Source organism: Abramis brama (assembly GCF_963993115.1).
Source record: "Abramis brama genome assembly, chromosome: 15".
NCBI lineage: Eukaryota > Metazoa > Chordata > Actinopteri > Cypriniformes > Leuciscidae > Abramis > Abramis brama.
In genome coordinates this window covers 26,886,265-26,905,348 of record NC_139977.1, presented here as the reverse complement: position 1 = coordinate 26,905,348, position 19,084 = coordinate 26,886,265, and the positions used below count along the sequence as shown (strand labels likewise).

General features: G+C 37.6%; 1 protein-coding gene across 3 annotated transcripts; it reads left to right on the top strand.

Moving 5' to 3' along the window:
* Positions 1 to 4,468: 4,468 nt before the first annotated feature.
* Positions 4,469 to 18,280, top strand: alpk2 (alpha-kinase 2; the record flags this gene model as incomplete). Of its 3 annotated transcripts, XM_084136327.1 has the most annotated exons (12): positions 4,469 to 4,506; positions 4,618 to 4,695; positions 5,536 to 7,711; positions 9,205 to 10,687; positions 11,482 to 11,635; positions 12,135 to 12,265; positions 13,305 to 13,343; positions 13,504 to 13,802; positions 13,891 to 13,979; positions 16,734 to 16,951; positions 17,076 to 17,124; positions 18,079 to 18,280. In XM_084136327.1, the coding sequence occupies exons 3-12, from the start codon at positions 5,567 to 5,569 to the stop codon at positions 18,278 to 18,280; spliced, it is 4,809 nt and encodes a 1,602-aa protein (XP_083992453.1). In that variant the 5' UTR covers positions 4,469 to 4,506; positions 4,618 to 4,695; positions 5,536 to 5,566. The 3 variants fall into 3 exon arrangements, with proteins under 3 accessions (XP_083992453.1, XP_083992452.1, XP_083992454.1); XM_084136326.1 differs by having other exon boundaries at positions 4,476 to 4,695; XM_084136328.1 differs by lacking the exon at positions 13,305 to 13,343 and having other exon boundaries at positions 4,476 to 4,695.
* Positions 18,281 to 19,084: the final 804 nt, after the last annotated feature.

Sequence of the window (19,084 nt, the reverse complement as noted above, 5' to 3'; positions counted from 1 at the left end):
TAGAAAGCTGACACTCTGGACGTTTTCCATATCTCCACTCAAGAATGCTTCAGGTTCTGTGCCAGAACAGGACTAGATCTGTAAGCATGTGTCTGGATTGGGAATAACAACACAATTAAACACTTAACAAGCTTATTTACGTGACTGATGAACTGATTGCACAGAGATTTGTGATTTAAGACTTAGAGGACATGGGTCATGCTGTATTTTATACATGATTTTTTATTTAATTTTTTTTTTTCAAATGGGCTATATGATCTCACAAACACACAACACATAGGCTTACACTATTGTTCAAATGTTTGGGGTCAGTATTTTTTAATGTTTTTGAAAGAAGTCTCATGTTCACCAAGGCACTTATTATTGAGATGTAATTCATTCCTGTTATGGTAAAAATGAATTTTCAGCATCATTAGCAGTCTTCAGTGTCACATGATCCCTCAGCAATTATTCTAATATACTTATTTGCTCAAGAAACATTTTTATATTATTACGAATTTAAATATGAAACACATCCATGAATTAAGAGATTAATAAATCAGATTTACAATTTTATTTAATTGATAATCGTAAGTTGGTTTATTAATATTTATTCTCTGTGATCCAGAATCCAGACAGTATTGAACGGATGCTGATAAATAATAATTACTTAAGCTGTATTGTATTTTTTCATCATTCTTAAAATGATAATGTGAGATTAACCTTCATTTAATACAAATTTCAAGGCTATTCACTTACTGTAATACATCAACACAAGCGCTGTGCAATCTGTTCTCAAAATTGTTTAACAAGCATGTGTCTGAAGTGCTTTGAGTGTGTAGTGATACTCTGTTCTTTGATAAGAATACAAGAGCCCGACATCATACTACATGGTGATCATTACTATATATATATATATAGTGGTGGGCAAAAGTATTAGAACGGTAAGATTTTTTAATGTTTTAAAAGAAGTCTCTTCTGCTCACCATGGCTTCATTTATTTGATCCAAAATACAGCAAAAACAGTAATATTGTGAAATATTTTTACAATTTAAAATCACTGTTTTCTATTTGAATATGTTTTAAAATGCAGTTTATTTCTGTGTTGGTAAAGCTGTATTTTCAGCATCATTACTCCAGTCTTCAGTGTCACATGATCCTTCAGAAATCATTTTTATATGATGATTTGATTATCAAGAAACATTTATTATTATTATCAAGGATTATTTGATGAATAGAAAATAGAAAGTTCAAAAGAACAGCATTTATCTGAAATAGCATTTCAGTAACATTATCATTACTGTTTAAATGTTTGTGGTCAGTAAGAGTTTTTTTTTAAAAAAAATTTAAAGAAATTAATAATTTTATTCAGCAAGGATGCATTAAATTGATCAAAAGTGACAGTATAGACATTTATTATGTTGCAAAAAGCAACATTTTGGCCACCACTGTATACATGCATATACTGTATGATAATGTATCAGTACCCATAGTAAGTTTCAAAGTACCATGTTTTTTCCATCAGTATACCATGCTGCCGTCAGAAAACAGTTTTATATGACCTATAACATTCTATTTTGAAGTGACTGCGAAGACATTGCGGCCTCCAAGAAAACAAATTAAAGATGTCCTAGTCCTCATATCAGTGTTTATGAGTGTGTGTGTGTGTGTGTGCGTGCATGCGTGTGTGCGTGCGTGTGTGTTTCCCTTACGAAAAAGTTTATTCAAGTGTGCTATTAGTATACTTCTTTTAAACTAAAAATAAGAAAGTATAATTTGTCTACTTATTATATAGGCTACTTCTCAGAAATATATACTTTATGTAGCCTAGGCCTACTTCTCAGAGATATAGCCTACTTAAAATTGCACTTAAGTACAGCTACTTGACTTATACTGACAGAAAGGTCTAAGTATATTGGGCCTACTTTGAGATATAGCCTACTTTAAAGTATAATTAAGTATTATACTTGGCTGGTAGTTGTGTTTAATCTTTTGATTGAGTAGCCTATTAAATACTTTTTTCACATAGTTTTGCATAATGTCTTATAAACTTACATTGTTTGAAAATATTGATTTATAAGAAAACTTCCTTATTCTGAGGCTTGTGTACGTATACACTTTTTTTATATAGGCTACTAAAAGTGGGGCAATTTAGTCCCAAGCAGTATTGAAATAGGACACTTACAAGTTTACTACTAGTAGGCTACACTGACATTAGTATACTTACTATGTAAAGTAGTAAAATATACTTGAACATTGCTTAAGTATACTTCATTATACTTATAGGCAGTTGTTAATCTGCCTGACCCGGATCTGCCCAGCAACTGTTCAGACACACATACTAACACACACTCAAAACATCAACATGGCTTGTTAAACAAACAGGAATGGTCATGCTGAGTTTAAGCCTGTCTACACCTCTTCCTGTATACAACACAATGCTGTCAGTGACCGGCTCATAAATTTATCAGAAAATAATACACCACACACACATGATGTAACATGAATGATGTAACAGTCTGTTGTGTGTTTTATTACAGTGTCAAAACCCGGGACTGTATGCCGTCAACATCTCTAGATGAGCTATGTGTTGTTTCTCCTCTGTACTGAAGGTGAGAAGTAATGTCTCTTTCTGTTAAAAATGTGACCGTTCCAGTAATTGTAATGATAGCAATGTGAAAGAAATATTTGTGTATCTATTTTTTCATTTAAAAAATGACCCATCGATAAAAATATTAAATGCTGAACCCATTTTTGCACAACACCACATATCTATTTTTACAGAAAGATATGTTGTGATGTTTTGTGTAATGTAATGCCACTCCTCTGCTCGACTGTTTATGAGAGACGTCTGCATTTATAGACGTGTGTGTGTTTGTGTGTGTGTGTTTGTTTTAAGAGGTGTCCAAGTGAGGCTCAATGGGGAACTAAGGTCACACCACTTGACCTGTAGATGTGAGGTGAGTGTGTGTGCGTGTGTGTGTTCGTGTGTGTGTGTGTGTGTGTGTGTGTGTGGCCCAAATGATTGTGAATGGCGAGCAGCAAGAATTGCTTAGATTTCCAAATACCCGCAGTACTCAGACTCTCTGCCACAAGGAAAAGTGCGTACGTCTGCTTAGACCTTGACGTGGTGCTAAGCACTTTTTCACGTCAAAGACCGTTTTTATGAAATATGATTGTTGCCATGGATTTTAGCGATCAAATCTGTGCGTACGCACGTTTTATAAATGAGGCCCCCCATGTCTATGGAAAGTCCCCAAAAAACATGGAAACCCAACGCTTGTGTGTGTGTGTGTGTGTGTGTGTGTGCGTGTGTGTGCATTGTTCATGACCCTGTCTCAGGACACAGACTGGAGTCAAGGGTTTACGCCCTCTTTTTTTTTTTTTTTGGTTTGCAGTAGGACACTGAAGGATTAAAGACAGTATGTCTTTACATACAGAGACCAATCGCAACACATTCTGAAGACTGAAACCTCAGCATGATTTTAACAGCCTGCAAAGCTTAAAGGTTTCTCGACCTGTGCCAACCCTAAGCTGGAGTATGTGGGATAAATTTGTTGCATCCAGAGACACACTTGTAAATTGAGGGAGATATTAAACATGACAATGAAACCTGAATTTTTTTTTTATTGTCATTCCAAGTGAACCTCACTTTGAACCCCAATTTTGCACTACATTTCACTACTTCACATGGACCACATTTATAGTACTTTATGGTGCTTTTGCATCAAACCTCTATTTATATAACGCTTTATGCACATTGTTTCAAAGCAGCTTTACTGTGATAAACAGGAAAATAGTGATCAATGATGCAAACAGAATTCAATTCGGCTGTTAACCAATTCTTAAATAACAAAAAAGATACTAAAAAAAAGCATGCAGCTTGTTGACAGCTTCTTGAATCAGTTCACGTAGGTGTTGAGACAGAGAGAGAAAGTTTCCATAACTGTGTTCCTATCAAATGCACCTGTTGGAAAGGCCACCTCACATTACAGATGTGTGTGCTGGAGAGAGAGAGCATTTGAATAGGAGGATAAGGTGATGGATATTAGGGCGTCCAAGGAAAGAACGAAGCACTTCTCAGAACCATGCAATCTTCTTCCTCTGCGTCAGAGCTCATAGAACAGATCCTCCCCGTGGAGCTTTAAACATTTCTAACATAGAATCCCTCTATCTGCGCCTGCAACACTGATGCAGGATAAAGACTCGGCCAGACGCCTCTGAGAGGCATTAAAATACCTTTCAATGTCAAATTCCCCTCCACTGTTCTGACAGTAATAATCTCATTCTGGCTCCACAGATGAAAACACCTCAGAGATCTTCTTCATGATGTTTGTCAACTCTGATTAGCGCAAGGCAGGTAAATATAGCAGTGAAGTGATAAATTGTTGGGCATGGCACATGTCTCTGCTATCAGGTAACCAACTTTGAACTAAGGGGGATGTTGACTAAAAATAAACCCTCTCCCCAAACCCCCAAGACCTTTCAGCTTTACGTGAACCTCATATTATCCAGACCGACATCACTGTTGAGTATAATTGGCCATTTGGAATTATTATCATTATTTTTTTAAAGGTAGTGGGATTTTGTCACTGGGATTTTCTCTGTTAGGACAAACAGTTTCTGTTGTGAATGCAGGGAACTCATGCCGAGAGCTGTCTGCTTTAAGAGTGAGATTTTTGGATGGTCTCTCATGACCGATGTGTCCTAATTAAGGTAATGGACTCTCAAAGGTTGTGAGGTTTTATGACTTTAACTTTTAATATCAAATAATTTTTATTTATTATAATTAATTACGCTCATTTGTTTATAGTTATGTTTTCTGTCACAGTGCACTTTTCATATTCTAACAAGACATTTTTTTTATAGGTCACTTTTTTATTATTATTATCATGCGTCTGTTATGAATACGTACACAAAACTTTTTGTTGTTGTAGTTTTGCATGCACATTAAATGAGTCAGATGTGTATATAAAATAATAATTGACCTTATTTATTTATGTTTTGCGTTACTTCTTCATAAGTTATTTATGAAGTCTTGCATCTGATTGAAGTGCATGATGACAGTTTTAAGAGTAGCTTTAGAAAATCATGCGAGTAGGAAAAACAGGGCTGAGTCATATTCATCTGATAGCTCTGACGTAGGAATCACGTATGGAAATTACGCACACATGGTTTGATACAAATTTAAATGGAAAATCATTTGACCAATCACTCAGTCATTTTCCAGTGTAGCCCAACACCATCGGGCAACAATACAGGTTGTTTGTAAAGGAAAAACCTAGCATTATATATATATATATAATATATATATATATAGTTGCATGATTTTGCCCATGATGTATTATAAAACATACTGTGGTTGTATAATGGTGTATTGATAGTATCAGATACTGAAAAACATATTTGTGTATTATAGTATTACCCCTTATTTACCCAAATTTCCTAAAAAGAAGCTTTTTTGTTGAAACTTGCTTTTTTAAATGATCTCCAGCTCTCAATTTCTATGCGTCTAATTGCTTTCTTTTTCCTCGTTTTCCATTTCCTCTCTCGCAGTGACGTGTGCGCAGTGATCCAGAGAGAGGAGATGACAGCTGAGCAGGTTGACAATCTGCTGCTCTTGGGCACAGATGCTGTCAACTCTTCCCTCGCTTCAGTGCCCATAGAGCAAGATGAGCCGGCCCATGCCCCGGGCAACCAGACGGACGACAGCTTCAGTCCCGTCCCTGATCAACAGCCGGATCCAGCTTCAGAAAGCTCAGGATTAATGCCAGTTCTGTGCCAGGGCAGGACCATGGAGATCCATAGTCCAAACATTCACGGGGCAAGATACGATGAGAATGGTTTAGTCTTAACGCAGCCTATGGATCAAACTGCACTGATTGAAATGAAAATAAATCAACCAAATGATGATAAAAGCAATAATTGTGACTTCGATACTGGTGTTGTAATGGAGACTGACAATATTACGAACAGCATTAACAACCCTGACCTAATTAAACTCATGGACGTGGACAATATGATAGACAGAAATCAAAATAACAAACATAGTGATTTAAACACTATAGAGGATCCAAATGATACTCATGGGACTTTAATGAGTCTAGAAGTTCCATCATTAACAGAACACGACAGACAAGAGGAAATGGGCCAATACACCATTTTAAACCAATATTCCTCCTCTGAGAGTGTTGGACTTGAGGTTAGCCAAATGGCTAATGATGACGATCCCCTGGTAAATACTGTCTCTGATGTAATGAATACTGAGCAACACCATGACCAACCATTCTCGATAGCAAACAATGAGATTGATGTTACTTCCTCTGAATCGTTCATCCAGACCTGCCAGGATACACCTGAAGGTATTGATGTAGCAGTGGAAGGAGCAACTGCCTATAAAACTCACCCAGAGATGCATGCCATTGCAGAGGGCTTGACGTGTGGCGGCTTCACAACCTACCAGACACCAAAGATGGACAATCCAATAACTGACGTCCCTATATGCTTGGGCGATTCGCACGAAGCAGACACTCTAAATATCTTAACACATGCCTCCACATTATTAGATTCTTTGGGGATGAACAACATCTTGGAAACAGCTGACATGCCTATCAATGACAGTGACGTCATTCAGACTGTAATTAAAGACTTGGCTTCCTCAAATGTTGGGTTTTGCACTGCCGTTTTAACCCAGACGGTTCAGAATCGTCATCAGGTTTCAGAAAATGATGTAACAGAATTGGAATCCAACAGAACTGATGATTCCATGCTTGATAGAATGATTGATACAAAATTCTCATTGGAAGACAGTAGAGTGCACAGTAGCCATGAACCGAGTGCAACAATAGGTAATTCAGAGTCAATTTTCCCCAAATCCATACTTGAAACCCCAGAGATTGGTGAAAAACATGAGAAGGATGTCTCACAAGTGGTCCTCTGCCCAACAACAGTCACAAATGGAGATTTAGGTAAACGTTCTGAGGAGATCGAGGGCGCTTGCTTAAAGTTCACAGGAAGAGAACGTGATGTTGAGGCTGGTAGTGAGTTGTGGCTGGACGCTTTCCAGTTCTTGGCAGGTGAAGAGGATGAGGGTGCTATTTTTGACAAGTGCTCTCCCAGCCCCCTTACGACCCATCCAGACAACACAAAAGCCGCGGACCACACCAGGAGAGAGAACATTTCAATTGACCACCATGCTGAGGACTGGGAGCTGAGGTTTCCACCTGTTGAGAGGTGGTCGTCTTCAGACAGCTGGGCTAGCGCTCTTTCAGACTGGTTCCAGGCTGTTAACACCTATCCGGAAGACTCTTTTACCAGCGCTAACACTTCAAGCACTGGTTCTAAGCACAGTATGGCAATCCAGGACAACATTTTGGAGCAGAGGACAGGTCCACATAATGCAAACAACAATGGACAGACTGGTCTGTCCCTGAACCTCCTAGAACCAGAAGAACCAGGTCAAGCCTCAAGTAGAGGACAAGTCGAGTCTGATAACACTAATGGAACTTTTTTTAAACAAGGAGATAAAGACGGGCTTCCTTCTCATTTAGACGCAGACAGTCGGGACAATGCAATGATGGAGACTTTGGTTAAGTCTGAATCCCTTAAACCAGATAATAATGCAGCCATGGATACGTTTAATGCATCAAAGTCATGTATGTCTTCTGCAAATGAATTCAGTGCCAAACTAAATGGAAGTCAGCACATCTCTGGAGAGCTTTGGAGTGGAAAGGTGAGATGACTAGCACATTTAAAATACAATTAGCGAAGGCAGATTTAGACTCTGGTGTTTTGACTGAGTATTCTTTAGATCTTTTGCGATTTGCGTTGAGAGATTTATACTTCAGAGTTTTCAATTTCACCTAAAGGTTAGGTTTGGTTACCTGCACTGAAATAACCTCATACTGAGCTTAGGTATTTTAAAAGCTGAATCTGAATGTAACTACTACACGGTTTCAGAATTAAAAAGAAATTGACCTTTGTACCCTTAGTTCAGTAATGGGATCATCTCACATACACCATGTTACTGAATGATTTCTGTATTCGTATACCATGGAATTTACAAGCTACTGAACTTTAAAGAATACACTGTACATCTCCAAAAACATGCTACGGTATTACTGTCACATAAAAAAATGCCAATACCAATGGAAATGGTCACTAACAAAACAATGTAAAAAAAACAAAAACATTGTTTTTTTTACATTGTTTTGTTAGTGACCATTTCCATTATGTAAAAACTTCTACTGTGACAGTATGTGATCTGAAATAGCCTGTCACCTTTAACATTTCCATTAATAGATCTTACATGTGTTGAATACTTTCATTATTTATTATTACACACTGTGTGCTGGAAGAGCCCAGTCATTCCACACAGGAATTTCTCTTCATAATGTACAGTACACACTCTCTCTAGCTCTCATACACACACATATAAACACATTTACCTAACCTAATTTACTTAATCTAATTATAATAATTAGAGACTAAAGCTAAAAAAAAAATCCCTACATGTGAATCAATTTTTTTTTTACTTTACTTTAATTTGACCTTTTTCTACCCAAAAGGAAGTTTTTGTGTTACTTATCTAACTTCCAGAGCCATTTTTGACAAATTCATCCCCATAGTATGGCTCAGACACACTCACTAATACTTAAACATTCACCGTCCCCGTCATTTATGACAGATAACTGTGGCTGCTGAGGAAATGTGAGGTGCAGAGAAAAATACTGATAAACAAAAATGCAGACTAATTATAGAGAGTGGCAGATGATAATAGACCAGAAAGCAAAAAAGGAACTGGAGAGGCAGGGGGTTGAGGGGCACGAGCACAGCTGAGGGCCGAAATACGACCCCTGCTCGCAACTTCAGCGTCGTACTGTACGTCAGTTTCTCCAATCCCACAGACCCCTGAGCCAGTGGGAGAGCTGTGATTGGTTCACCTGTGTTACACAGTGGCTGTGATCACTATAATAGAGATGATCCCTACCATTGCCAACCGCATGTGGCTTTAGACTGCTGCATGAAAGCATAATGAGTTTTGCATTAGGCAGACCATCGCCTCAGTGAGGTATGTAGACAAACACAGTAATGCAGTTTGGACGAGGATAGGCCTAAATTGTGACTTGTTAAATAATTCTAATTCTTCAATTCCTGTGTTGACTTTATTGTCTCCAGATAGGCCTTTCTGTTTTCTCCATGACATTTAATGTTTTTGTGTTTCAGTCGGAGGGAAATACGCTGGTGGAGGTGACTGAAGACAAAGTTTCCGTACTCGGATTGGTCTTCGATGAGGAACGTCAAAGCAGCTTTTCTTCTCCGAAGATCTCAGCTTACACCAGCAACAAGAATTTAACTGGCTGTGTGAGTGGCAATGAGCGGCGTCATGGCTCCAATGTGAATCTGCACACATGTCCCTCTCAATCGGACATTCACTTGTCTTCTGAGGCGGGGCGTGCTGAAGGAAATGGATTGTTTGTGCATTCTAACTCTGAGGACTGTACCGTGAAGCCAAGAGAAGAGGAAAGAAATACAATTCCAGAGTTTATTATGCCGTTTGCTCCACTCTGTACTAGAAAAAATTTCCTCAATCATAGTTTATTGAGAGAGGACAGTCCACAAGCTGATCTAGATCTTCCTCCTAAAGGGATTATTAATGAGATACACCTTAAGAGTGATCAAAAATCAGTCAGTAGTGACAATTCTTCTGAAGAACGCTTTCATACATGCCCTGAGCAGTCTTCATCTTCATCCGTTGTAGATTCAGATGATCCTTCCATTAAGTATACGCTTTCTAAGTTACTTTTACTGACAGGAGAGCATTTTATGGTGTCTGAGAACAAACGTGTTGCATATGTTACTCTAGACTTGGAGGAACCCAGAAGTTTGAGTCCTTTTTCCTTGTCAAACTGTGAGGAACTACCTAAAACAGACACTATGCCTCAAAAGACCTCAGATGGTAAAACACGCTCTAAACATAAGGAGAAACCAGCTGAGAAGCAGCAACATGGGATTCAAACATCAAAAAAGCAAGATCTTCAGTTTTCATCCCAGGTGAAAGACAAATTCAACTCAGAAGAAGCTGGTTGTAAAGATCATCCGGTCACTGTCATTGAAACCATCGTCGTCACAGAGAAGATCGTTCCTAAAACCCAAGGGAAGAAAAAAAAGAAGCACACGCAACATGGGACGCCAAAACCTGAGAATGATACACCAACTAATATAGCGAGCAGGATCGCTCAGAAGAGCACAATTGGCAAGACAGAGAACCTTGAAGTGAAGGTGGCGTCAAATGGTCTGGAAAAATCAGCATCTCATCTTCCCACCAAAATGGACATTACTAACAAAGATAGCACTCAAAAAGTCATGACAGTGAGACCCAAAGTAGAACCCAGTGGGGCCAAGATGAACCCTGCCAGCATAAATGCCACTCAGAAAGCTGTCCCTATAAAACTCAAAGCAGACGCCAGTAACACAGCCAAGATGGAAAATAAGACGTGCACCTCAGATTCTCAGAGCACGTGTTTATCCAGTATGCTAAATGACGACATAAAGCGCAGACGAATTGCAGACGTGTTTGGAGCAGTTTCGATAAGGACAAGACCACAGCTGCCTGCAATTTTCCGCCAAGCAAGAAAAGATGGAGAAGATGTGCCTCGAAGAGCTTACAGTGATGCCGTCAAGCAGAAGATTCCAACACCCAAAGAAGGTTCTCCAAATGCATTCCTGTTCAACTTAGTTTTAAAAGTCAATCCAGTAGAACAGAGCTGAAGTCTACGACATTGGCACTCGGGGAGCAGGATTGGTCCTGCTCCATAAAGCCCAATGTCCTGCAGAGTCTAACTTCAACCTGCCCAAAACACACTTGTCTGGAAGTGTTCTAGTAATCCTGAAGACCTTGATTAGCTTGTTCAGGTGTGTTTGATTGGGACTGGAGCTAAACTCTGCAGAATAGTGTTAGGATTGGACACACTCTCATTAGAACATTATTGCCCGGTTTCATAGACAAGGCTTAAGCTTAATCCCAGACTAAAATTCATGTTTGAGCTGTTTTAACTAAAAGCAGCTTGCACTGACATGTCGTAAAATATGTCAGTGCCATTGTTTTGTCTCAGTATGCAAACCGGTAATGTTTTTTTCTAAGGCACGTTTATGAAAAGCTACTTAAATGTCCTAATTGAACTAAGGCCTAATACTGGTTTAATCTAAACCCTGTCTGTGAAATCAGGCCTTTGTGTTTTATTTTTTACCAGTTCCTGAGTCAGAAATGTCAGAACCCTGCTGGAAAAAACTCCAACTTGAACTAGTCTTTGCTGGTTTTAACTGGTTTAAGATGATTTATCTGGTCTCCCAGCCTAGTTAAGGTGGTTTTAGTTGGCCACCTTAGGGAGACTAGCTAAGATTATCAACAGATTATGGCAGCAGATTATCAAATATTGCACTAATAAGTGGCCATGTGAAAAATGGTTTATTAATGACATGTTTGTATGTGTTTTGTTGTAGTTGTGGTTCCTCGTGTGGTCTCAGAGATCCAGGCTGACCCAGTCCCTACTGACCCCCAAAACATCTTACTTTGGTGCCAGTTCAGTCCCATCCCACCTGATGCCACCATTAAGTGGACTAAAGAGGGAACAGTGCTGTCAAACATAAACAAAGTGTAAGATAAACCCTCTTTACCCATCAGTGCCCACTTTATCGGCTGTCTCTGGGTCCAAACATAATTAGTTAACTAAGATGACCACATTTCTGAAGAACCTCATCATAACTTTTTTACCACTTGGTGTCACTCTGTTCTTGTCTAAATCTGCTGTACATTTTGGCAGAGACCCGACTGAACATCAGAGCACTGGTGATTCAGCCATGAGTTGGAGTGAGAGAAAAATGAACCTTTTACATAACCATGTGATTCATTCCTACGAAATGCTGACTATGCCTCAGACACTCTCAAACAGGCCTCTGCTTTCCAGAATTGTCCTTCTGAGTTGTTTTGTAAGCTGTAACTGAAGTTATACTGTGTATAATATAGATTCAGGGATGAACATCTGCATTGACCACTGTATTTATTTAGTCTTTAGGGCCTTGATTAAGTAATTGAAAATATTTGCCCCAGATGTGTGAAGAATTATTGATTTACTAGGTTTTTCTTTTTTCTGCAGAGAGAAGGATGACGGCCGCTTCACACTGACAATCCTGAATGCTTGCAGTAAAGATCTAGGGCTGTACAAATGCAGTCTGAATGCCGCCAGCGTTTCTGTTTCGACATTAGAGTACCATCTCACATCTGAGGGTAAGACATAGAGGGTTGCTTTCCCAGATTAATCTGATTACAGAGGCTATAAATTAAGATTTTAATTTGCTAATGTACTCCATGACTAAGCAGAAATGTACAGCAGGATATTTAATTCGCGCTCTGAAACTTCAGCAGAAAGATTGATGTAATAGACAAAAAAAAAAAAAGATTGAGATTTTCCCACTTTCAAAATGACTTACTGAATTTGATACAACTTGACTGGTAATTTAGTACATTCTGCAAGTATGCATGTGTGTGGCATGAATACAATTCAAACATACTACAATACTATTCAGTTAGATTTTTTTTAAAGAAAATAATATGTTTATTCAGCTAGGATGCATTCAGTTGATCAAAAGTGACAGTGAAGACATTTATGATGTTAGAAAAGATTTCTATTTCAAATGAATGCTGTTCCTGAAAAAATGCATCCGTTTCCACAAAAATGTTAAGCAGTACAACTGTATTTATTTGATCGAAAAGAACAGTAAAAACAGTAATTTTGTGTAATATTATTACAATTTAAAATAACTTTTATCTATTTCAATCAATTTTAAAATGTCATGTGATGCAAAGCTGAATTTTCAGCATCATTACTCCAGTCTTCAGTGTCACATGATCCTTGAGAAATCCTTTTAATATGCTGATTTGCTGCTCAAGAAACATTTCTTACCGTTTTTAATGTTTAATATGATATATTTTTTCAGGATTCTTTAATGAATACAATGTTCAAAAGCACAGCATTTGTTTAAAATATACATTTTTTACAAAACATTACCAATGTCTTTGTTACTTTTGGCCAATTTAATGTGTCTTTGCTGAAAAAAAGTATAAATTTCTTTAAATACAAATTTTACTGACCTCAAACTTTTGAAGCGTAATGTATAGATTTCTTCATTTTAGTATCAAATATGTACAATTTATTTCTGGGAAACCAATCCTCATATTGTAAATCTATAAACATGAGAAGACAATAAAATAATGGCAGATAGCTTATTGCACACATTGACTCAACTGTCTACATTTTTAATTGCAGTGCTTATGGAACTAGTCATTCCGAGTCATGATCAACCAGGTAAACAGACCTTAATTTAATGGTCTTTAAAGAATCTGCAGAGTAGCAAAACTATTATGAACATTTTATTTCATGCAAATCTCACAGATGTATGTTTTTAATGGTTTATGGATGTGATTGGTCAGTTATACAAAAGTTCTCCCCCTATTTAATCTCCCAGCTGAGCCCAGGGTTGTGAACGGGGACGAGGAGAACGTCCAGTGCAGCCAGCTTCTATTTAAGGAGGATTTTCTCTCAGATCAGTACTTTGGAGAGAATCAATCCGCTAGCATTGTGACTGAGAAGATTCACTTCGGTGAAGGCATGCACCGCAAGGCTTTCAGAACCACTCTTAGAGAAGGCAATCTTCCACGATTTAACCCTGGCCATCCCTGCGTCCTGAAAGTCCACAACGGCATCAGCTATGGGACTAAAAATAATGAGGAACTTGTCCAGAAGAACTACAGCCTGGCTGTGGAGGTGAGAATGGATGTCTTCAGGGAGATGTTTAATTAAGAAATTAACTTAAGGAAATTTGGAACTGATTTTTTTTTTCTGTATTAACCAGGAATGTCATGTGCAGAATACCGCAAGGGAATATATTAAAGCGTACAATAGTGTGGCAAAGTCTGCTGAATCATTTGGAGAGGTGCCAGAGTAAGTATATCAAAACTCTCCAACTGTCTCCTTACTGTCTACACAATATTGACATTACACACTTATGTTTGTAAAGTGAGGTATAAAAAGTACTGGGAAACTTGTACGTACTTTACGTACGTTACGTGACTCAATTAAACGAGTGAAGTGAAAACGTTTCCACATTTACTTAATTAAAAAGTAAACTTAATTAGCATTTGAATTTTGACAGTACTGAACTTAAGAATTAGGAAAGATTTTCTAATTAAAGTAACGTCTACAGTATGTTCAAAAGTTTGGGTTGGTAAGATTTAGATTTTTTTTTTAGAAAGAAGTCTCTTAAGCCGTCTTTCCACTGCAAACGACAAACGACAGCCGTCGGACCGGAAGTCATTCATTTCCAATGGAGAGTCGTACGGGAGCTGCGGGGAGTTCCGATCATATGCGTATGCGGAAATTTCGGATCCGATTTGAGCTTCGGATGCGTTGAAATATCTGAACTTCTGCGGCTAGACCGTATGCGACCGGTCGACCGGATGTGATGTATTATAATCAAAACTATGAGCGCGAAGCTAGAATTACCAATATTTCAATACTTTAATGTAAACGCTATTCCTGCAAAATGACGGTTATTAATAATTATGGCTGAAAAAATATTTGTATCATTATTAAATCAATATTTATATTGATTAGCTCTATAAAATCGACTGTTTTTTATATTAGATGTATTGAGGGTCATTCGTTTTGTGTGGATATATTCATGCATGCATTATATTCATTAAAATCATTAATTTTACAATTGTGAATAGCCGAGGGTAACGGTTGCTTCACGACCAATTTCAAAGTTCCTTGCGACTGACACCAGGGGGTGAAATGCGACAATCGAATGCGAATGTCGTGCGCAGTGGAAAGGCGGCTTTATGCTCACCAAGGCTGCATTTATTTAATCAAATATACAGTAAAAACAGTAATATTGTGAAATATTATTACAAATGTAAAAAAGTGTTTTCTATTTGAATAGAATATAAATTTATTCCTGTGGTGGCAAAGCTGAATTTTCAGCAGCCATTCCTCAGCTTCTTGTTATCAAAAAGTGGTGCTTCTTAATTTTTGTGTGGAAACCGTGATACATTTTTTTTTTCAGGGCTCTTTAATGAATAGAAAGTTCTATAGAACAACATTTACAGTTGTAATCAAAATTATTCAATCCCATTGCAAATCAGGTTAATTGGCAAAATTTACAGACTTTTAGCTGTTTGCATTGAACAAATCAAACAAAATTGAAATAGCTCAACACCAAATGCTTCAAGTGGTTTCCCCAAATTCAACAGAAAATGCCACTTTTAATGACTTCTGCAGTCTTAAAATTATTCAACCCTTCTTGGCAAGCACCTTTAGTACTTAGTAGAAGACACTTTTGCAGTTATGACCTGCTGCAAACGAGATGTATAACCAGACACCAGCTTCTGGCAGCGTTTCTAAGGAATCTTAGCCCATTCCTTATGAGCAATGAAATATTGCCTGTTTAAGCCTCCAGTTCAGAAATATTCTTGGGTTAGCGTGCTTCAAGTCAGGTGACTGGTGGCCACCGTAGAATCTTCCAGGACTTCTTCTGCAACCAAGCCTTGGTGGAATTTGAGGTTTGCTTGGGGATCATTGTCCTGTTGGAAGGCCCATGAAGCCCAAGTCCAAGCTCCTAGGATTTCCTGATACTTCAATGAATCATCTTGCCTTCCACACGCTGCAGGTTTCCAGTGCCAGAGGATGCAAAGCAGCCCCAGAGCATCACCGAGCCCCACCATGCTTAACTGTAGACAGAGTGTTCTTTTCAGCATATGCTTCATTCTTCTTCCTCCAGACATACCGCTGATCCATAGGGCCGAAAAGTTCCAGTTTTTTTTCATCGCTCCACATAACAGAATCACAAAACTTCTGTGGCTTATTTCTATGATTTTGAGCAAATCGGAGCCGACTTTTCTTGTGACTTTTACTTGACTTTTACTGTGCAAGCTGAAACCTCAGTGCCTGTTGCCACCAAGTCTCGCTGCAGGTCTTTTGCAGTCACTCAAGGGTTTTTCTGAACCTGCCTTCTCAAAAAATCTGGTTGCAGCCGTTGATGGTTTCCTTTTTCTGCCCCTTCTAGGCAGTGTAACCACTGTTCCTTTAACTTTGAACTTGCAAACTATGCTTCCAATGGTGTCTCTAGGAGCATTTAGTGCCTTCGCTATCATTTTGTATCCTGTTCCTTGTTTGTGAAGGGCGATGATGTCTTCTCTTAACTTTTTGAACCATTCTTCTGACTTAGCCATACTGTATTTCTAACATGCAGTGACACTCATATATTTCATGTGTTCTAGCTCAAGCACACCTGGTGCAACTAATGAAGCCCTTGATTAGTTGCATCAGGTGTGCTTGAGAAAGATTTAGCAGATTTGTGCTGTTGTGAGGGATTCTATTCAGGGAGTTGAATAATTCTGAGACTGAAGAAGTCTTTTTTTTTTATTTTTTTATTGCAAACAGCTGAAGGTCTATACATTTTGCCAATAAACCTGATTTGCAATGGATGTTGAATAATTTCGATTACAACTGTCTTTGAAATAGAATTGCAACATTGTTTTTTTACTGTCACTATTGATCAACTGAATGCAACCTTGCTAAATAGAAACTATTCATTAAAAAATATCTTTCTGACCCCAAACTTTTGAATGGTAGTGTACAATACGTATATTTACACACAAAGAAAGTGAATTAATCAGCATTCATAAACATTCCCAGAATCATCCCTATTTATTTGGTGCACCGGCCGTCCAACGACATCCCTTACGCCACGCTGGAGGAGGAGCTGCTGGGAGACTTCGTAAAGTACTCTGTGAAGGATGGGAAGGAGATCAACCTGATGCGCAGAGACTCTGAGGCGGGACAGAAATGCTGTGCCTTTCAGCACTGGGTCTACGCACAGACAGAGGGCAACCTGCTGGTCACCGATATGCAGGGTATTTAATGTACTTCAATTTTACCACGTGTTGCACATCATGACATGTACAGTATAGATGTAGGTTGTAGATGGAGTGAAGCAGAACATTTTTAAGATTCACAATTTTTCTCCTTCATGAACAGGCGTCGGTATGAAACTAACAGATGTTGGGATTGCCACCTGTAAAAAAGGGTAAGTTATTAATCAAATATCTAACAAATGTATCCTTTAAAAATTTTATGTTTTAGTAAATATATTGAAATATGTAAATATAAATATATCTAATAGAAATCTATATAATATAATAATAATATTACATTATTTAAATATGTTTCATATTTTAATATGTAAATGTAAATATCATAGGCCTATCTACAAAATTAGAGTTGCACGATTCTGAATAAACTGAGAATTGTGTAAAATAGAGGTCATGATTCTCTCACGATTCTGAATAGACAACTAAACAAAATAACTAAATAAAATAACTGTAATTTACTAGAGGTTCTGACAAAATGGTAGGCTAAAAAAATATTTAATTAATTTGAATGAATTTTTTCTAAAACAAATGAATCAAGTTTGAATGAATGATTTAATGACTCTCTCACTTAAAGACTTCGCTTGTTTCATTACTGGATGAATCAACGTTTTTTAATGAATCTCTTGAATGAATGATTCAATGTCAAATACATTTTAACAGTCACTGCTTGCCACCTACTGGTGAAACAATGTAATTAATACAATCTTTATTTGAAGCGTCGTTACTTTCAAATGATGTTTTATACTCTTTGATCATTAAAAATCAGTGTTGATATTTGAACTATAAACTTGTATCCCAGTAATCCTGTGATAGTTTGAATTATTGTAACACAGAAATAATGATACTGTGATGTTGAAAACATCTCTCTGGCTCAGTGGCAGCGCCAACATAAATTTGAATAATTCCACTGATATCGTACTTTTCAAAGGTTTGAATTGTTGTCATTTAGGAATAAGATTGCGTGGGTGTTTGAATTGCGATCGTGAGTTTTTAATGATTTATCGTGCAGCTTTAATATAATAAATTATCCCTTTCTTATATTTAAGTGAATTTTTTTTTTAAATGTGTAGTTCTTATGAAAGCAGTAATATTGATTTGTATTGGTGCAGCTATAAGGGATTCAGGGGGAACTGTGCCATGTCCTTCATTGATCAGTTCAAAGCTCTGCATCAGTGTAACAGCTACTGTGAGCTCCTGGGCCTGATGTCCCTCCAGCCCAAGCCGAAACGCACCGTTGGCCCCCCAAAGCCAAAGACACAACACGTGCCAAAGAAAAAAACTTTCGGCCCTGTTCTGAGTGGCAAATCCTGATTGGACAGAAGCCCTGAACATTTGCTTGTAGGATAAGTAGTGTTTGCAGGTTTTAGCAATGAAGTCTTGCTTAGGGACAATTGTGTTTCTGAGATGTTTCTTTAAATGTAAGATGACATTCATCTGTAAGGACATTAGGGAGGTTACTTCTTTCTTGAGAGTTCTTTGTGCTATTTTAAATGAGCTTATTGCTGATTCGTATTTATTTTTTAGAATGTTTTTTAAGGGGTGAGTGGATTGTTGAAAGAATTGATGTAATATTTTTTGTTAAAATGAAAGAAATATAGAAAGTTATCAGCATAGGGTTTTCATCCTGATTTGCTCTGTTGAAAAGTTCATAATAGTGCCAGTGGTGCTGCCATCTTGTTTCTTTATTATTAGCCTACTGGCACTATTCTATAATAGACATGCCCGAATAATAATGTTATTATGAATGTTTGTTATGATAGTACTAAAGCTTGATGAGCAAGTTCACCCAAATATGAAAATTCTGTCATACTCACCCTCATGTCGTTCCAAACTCGTAAGACTTTTGTTCATCTTTATAACACAAATGAAGATATTTTAAATGAAATCTGAGAGATTTCTGTCCTTCCATTGACAAACTATGCAACTACCACTTTGAAATTTCATAAAGAGATCATAAAACTAATCCATATTAATCGAGCAGTTTAGTCCAATTTAGGCTTTTATTCACATATAAACATTCATCAGTGAAAATAAACAGAAGCTCAACCGAACCTGCTTGACACACGAGAACAAAAGTCATTGGTTTTTGCAGAAGCTCAAACATGCTGTGTAACA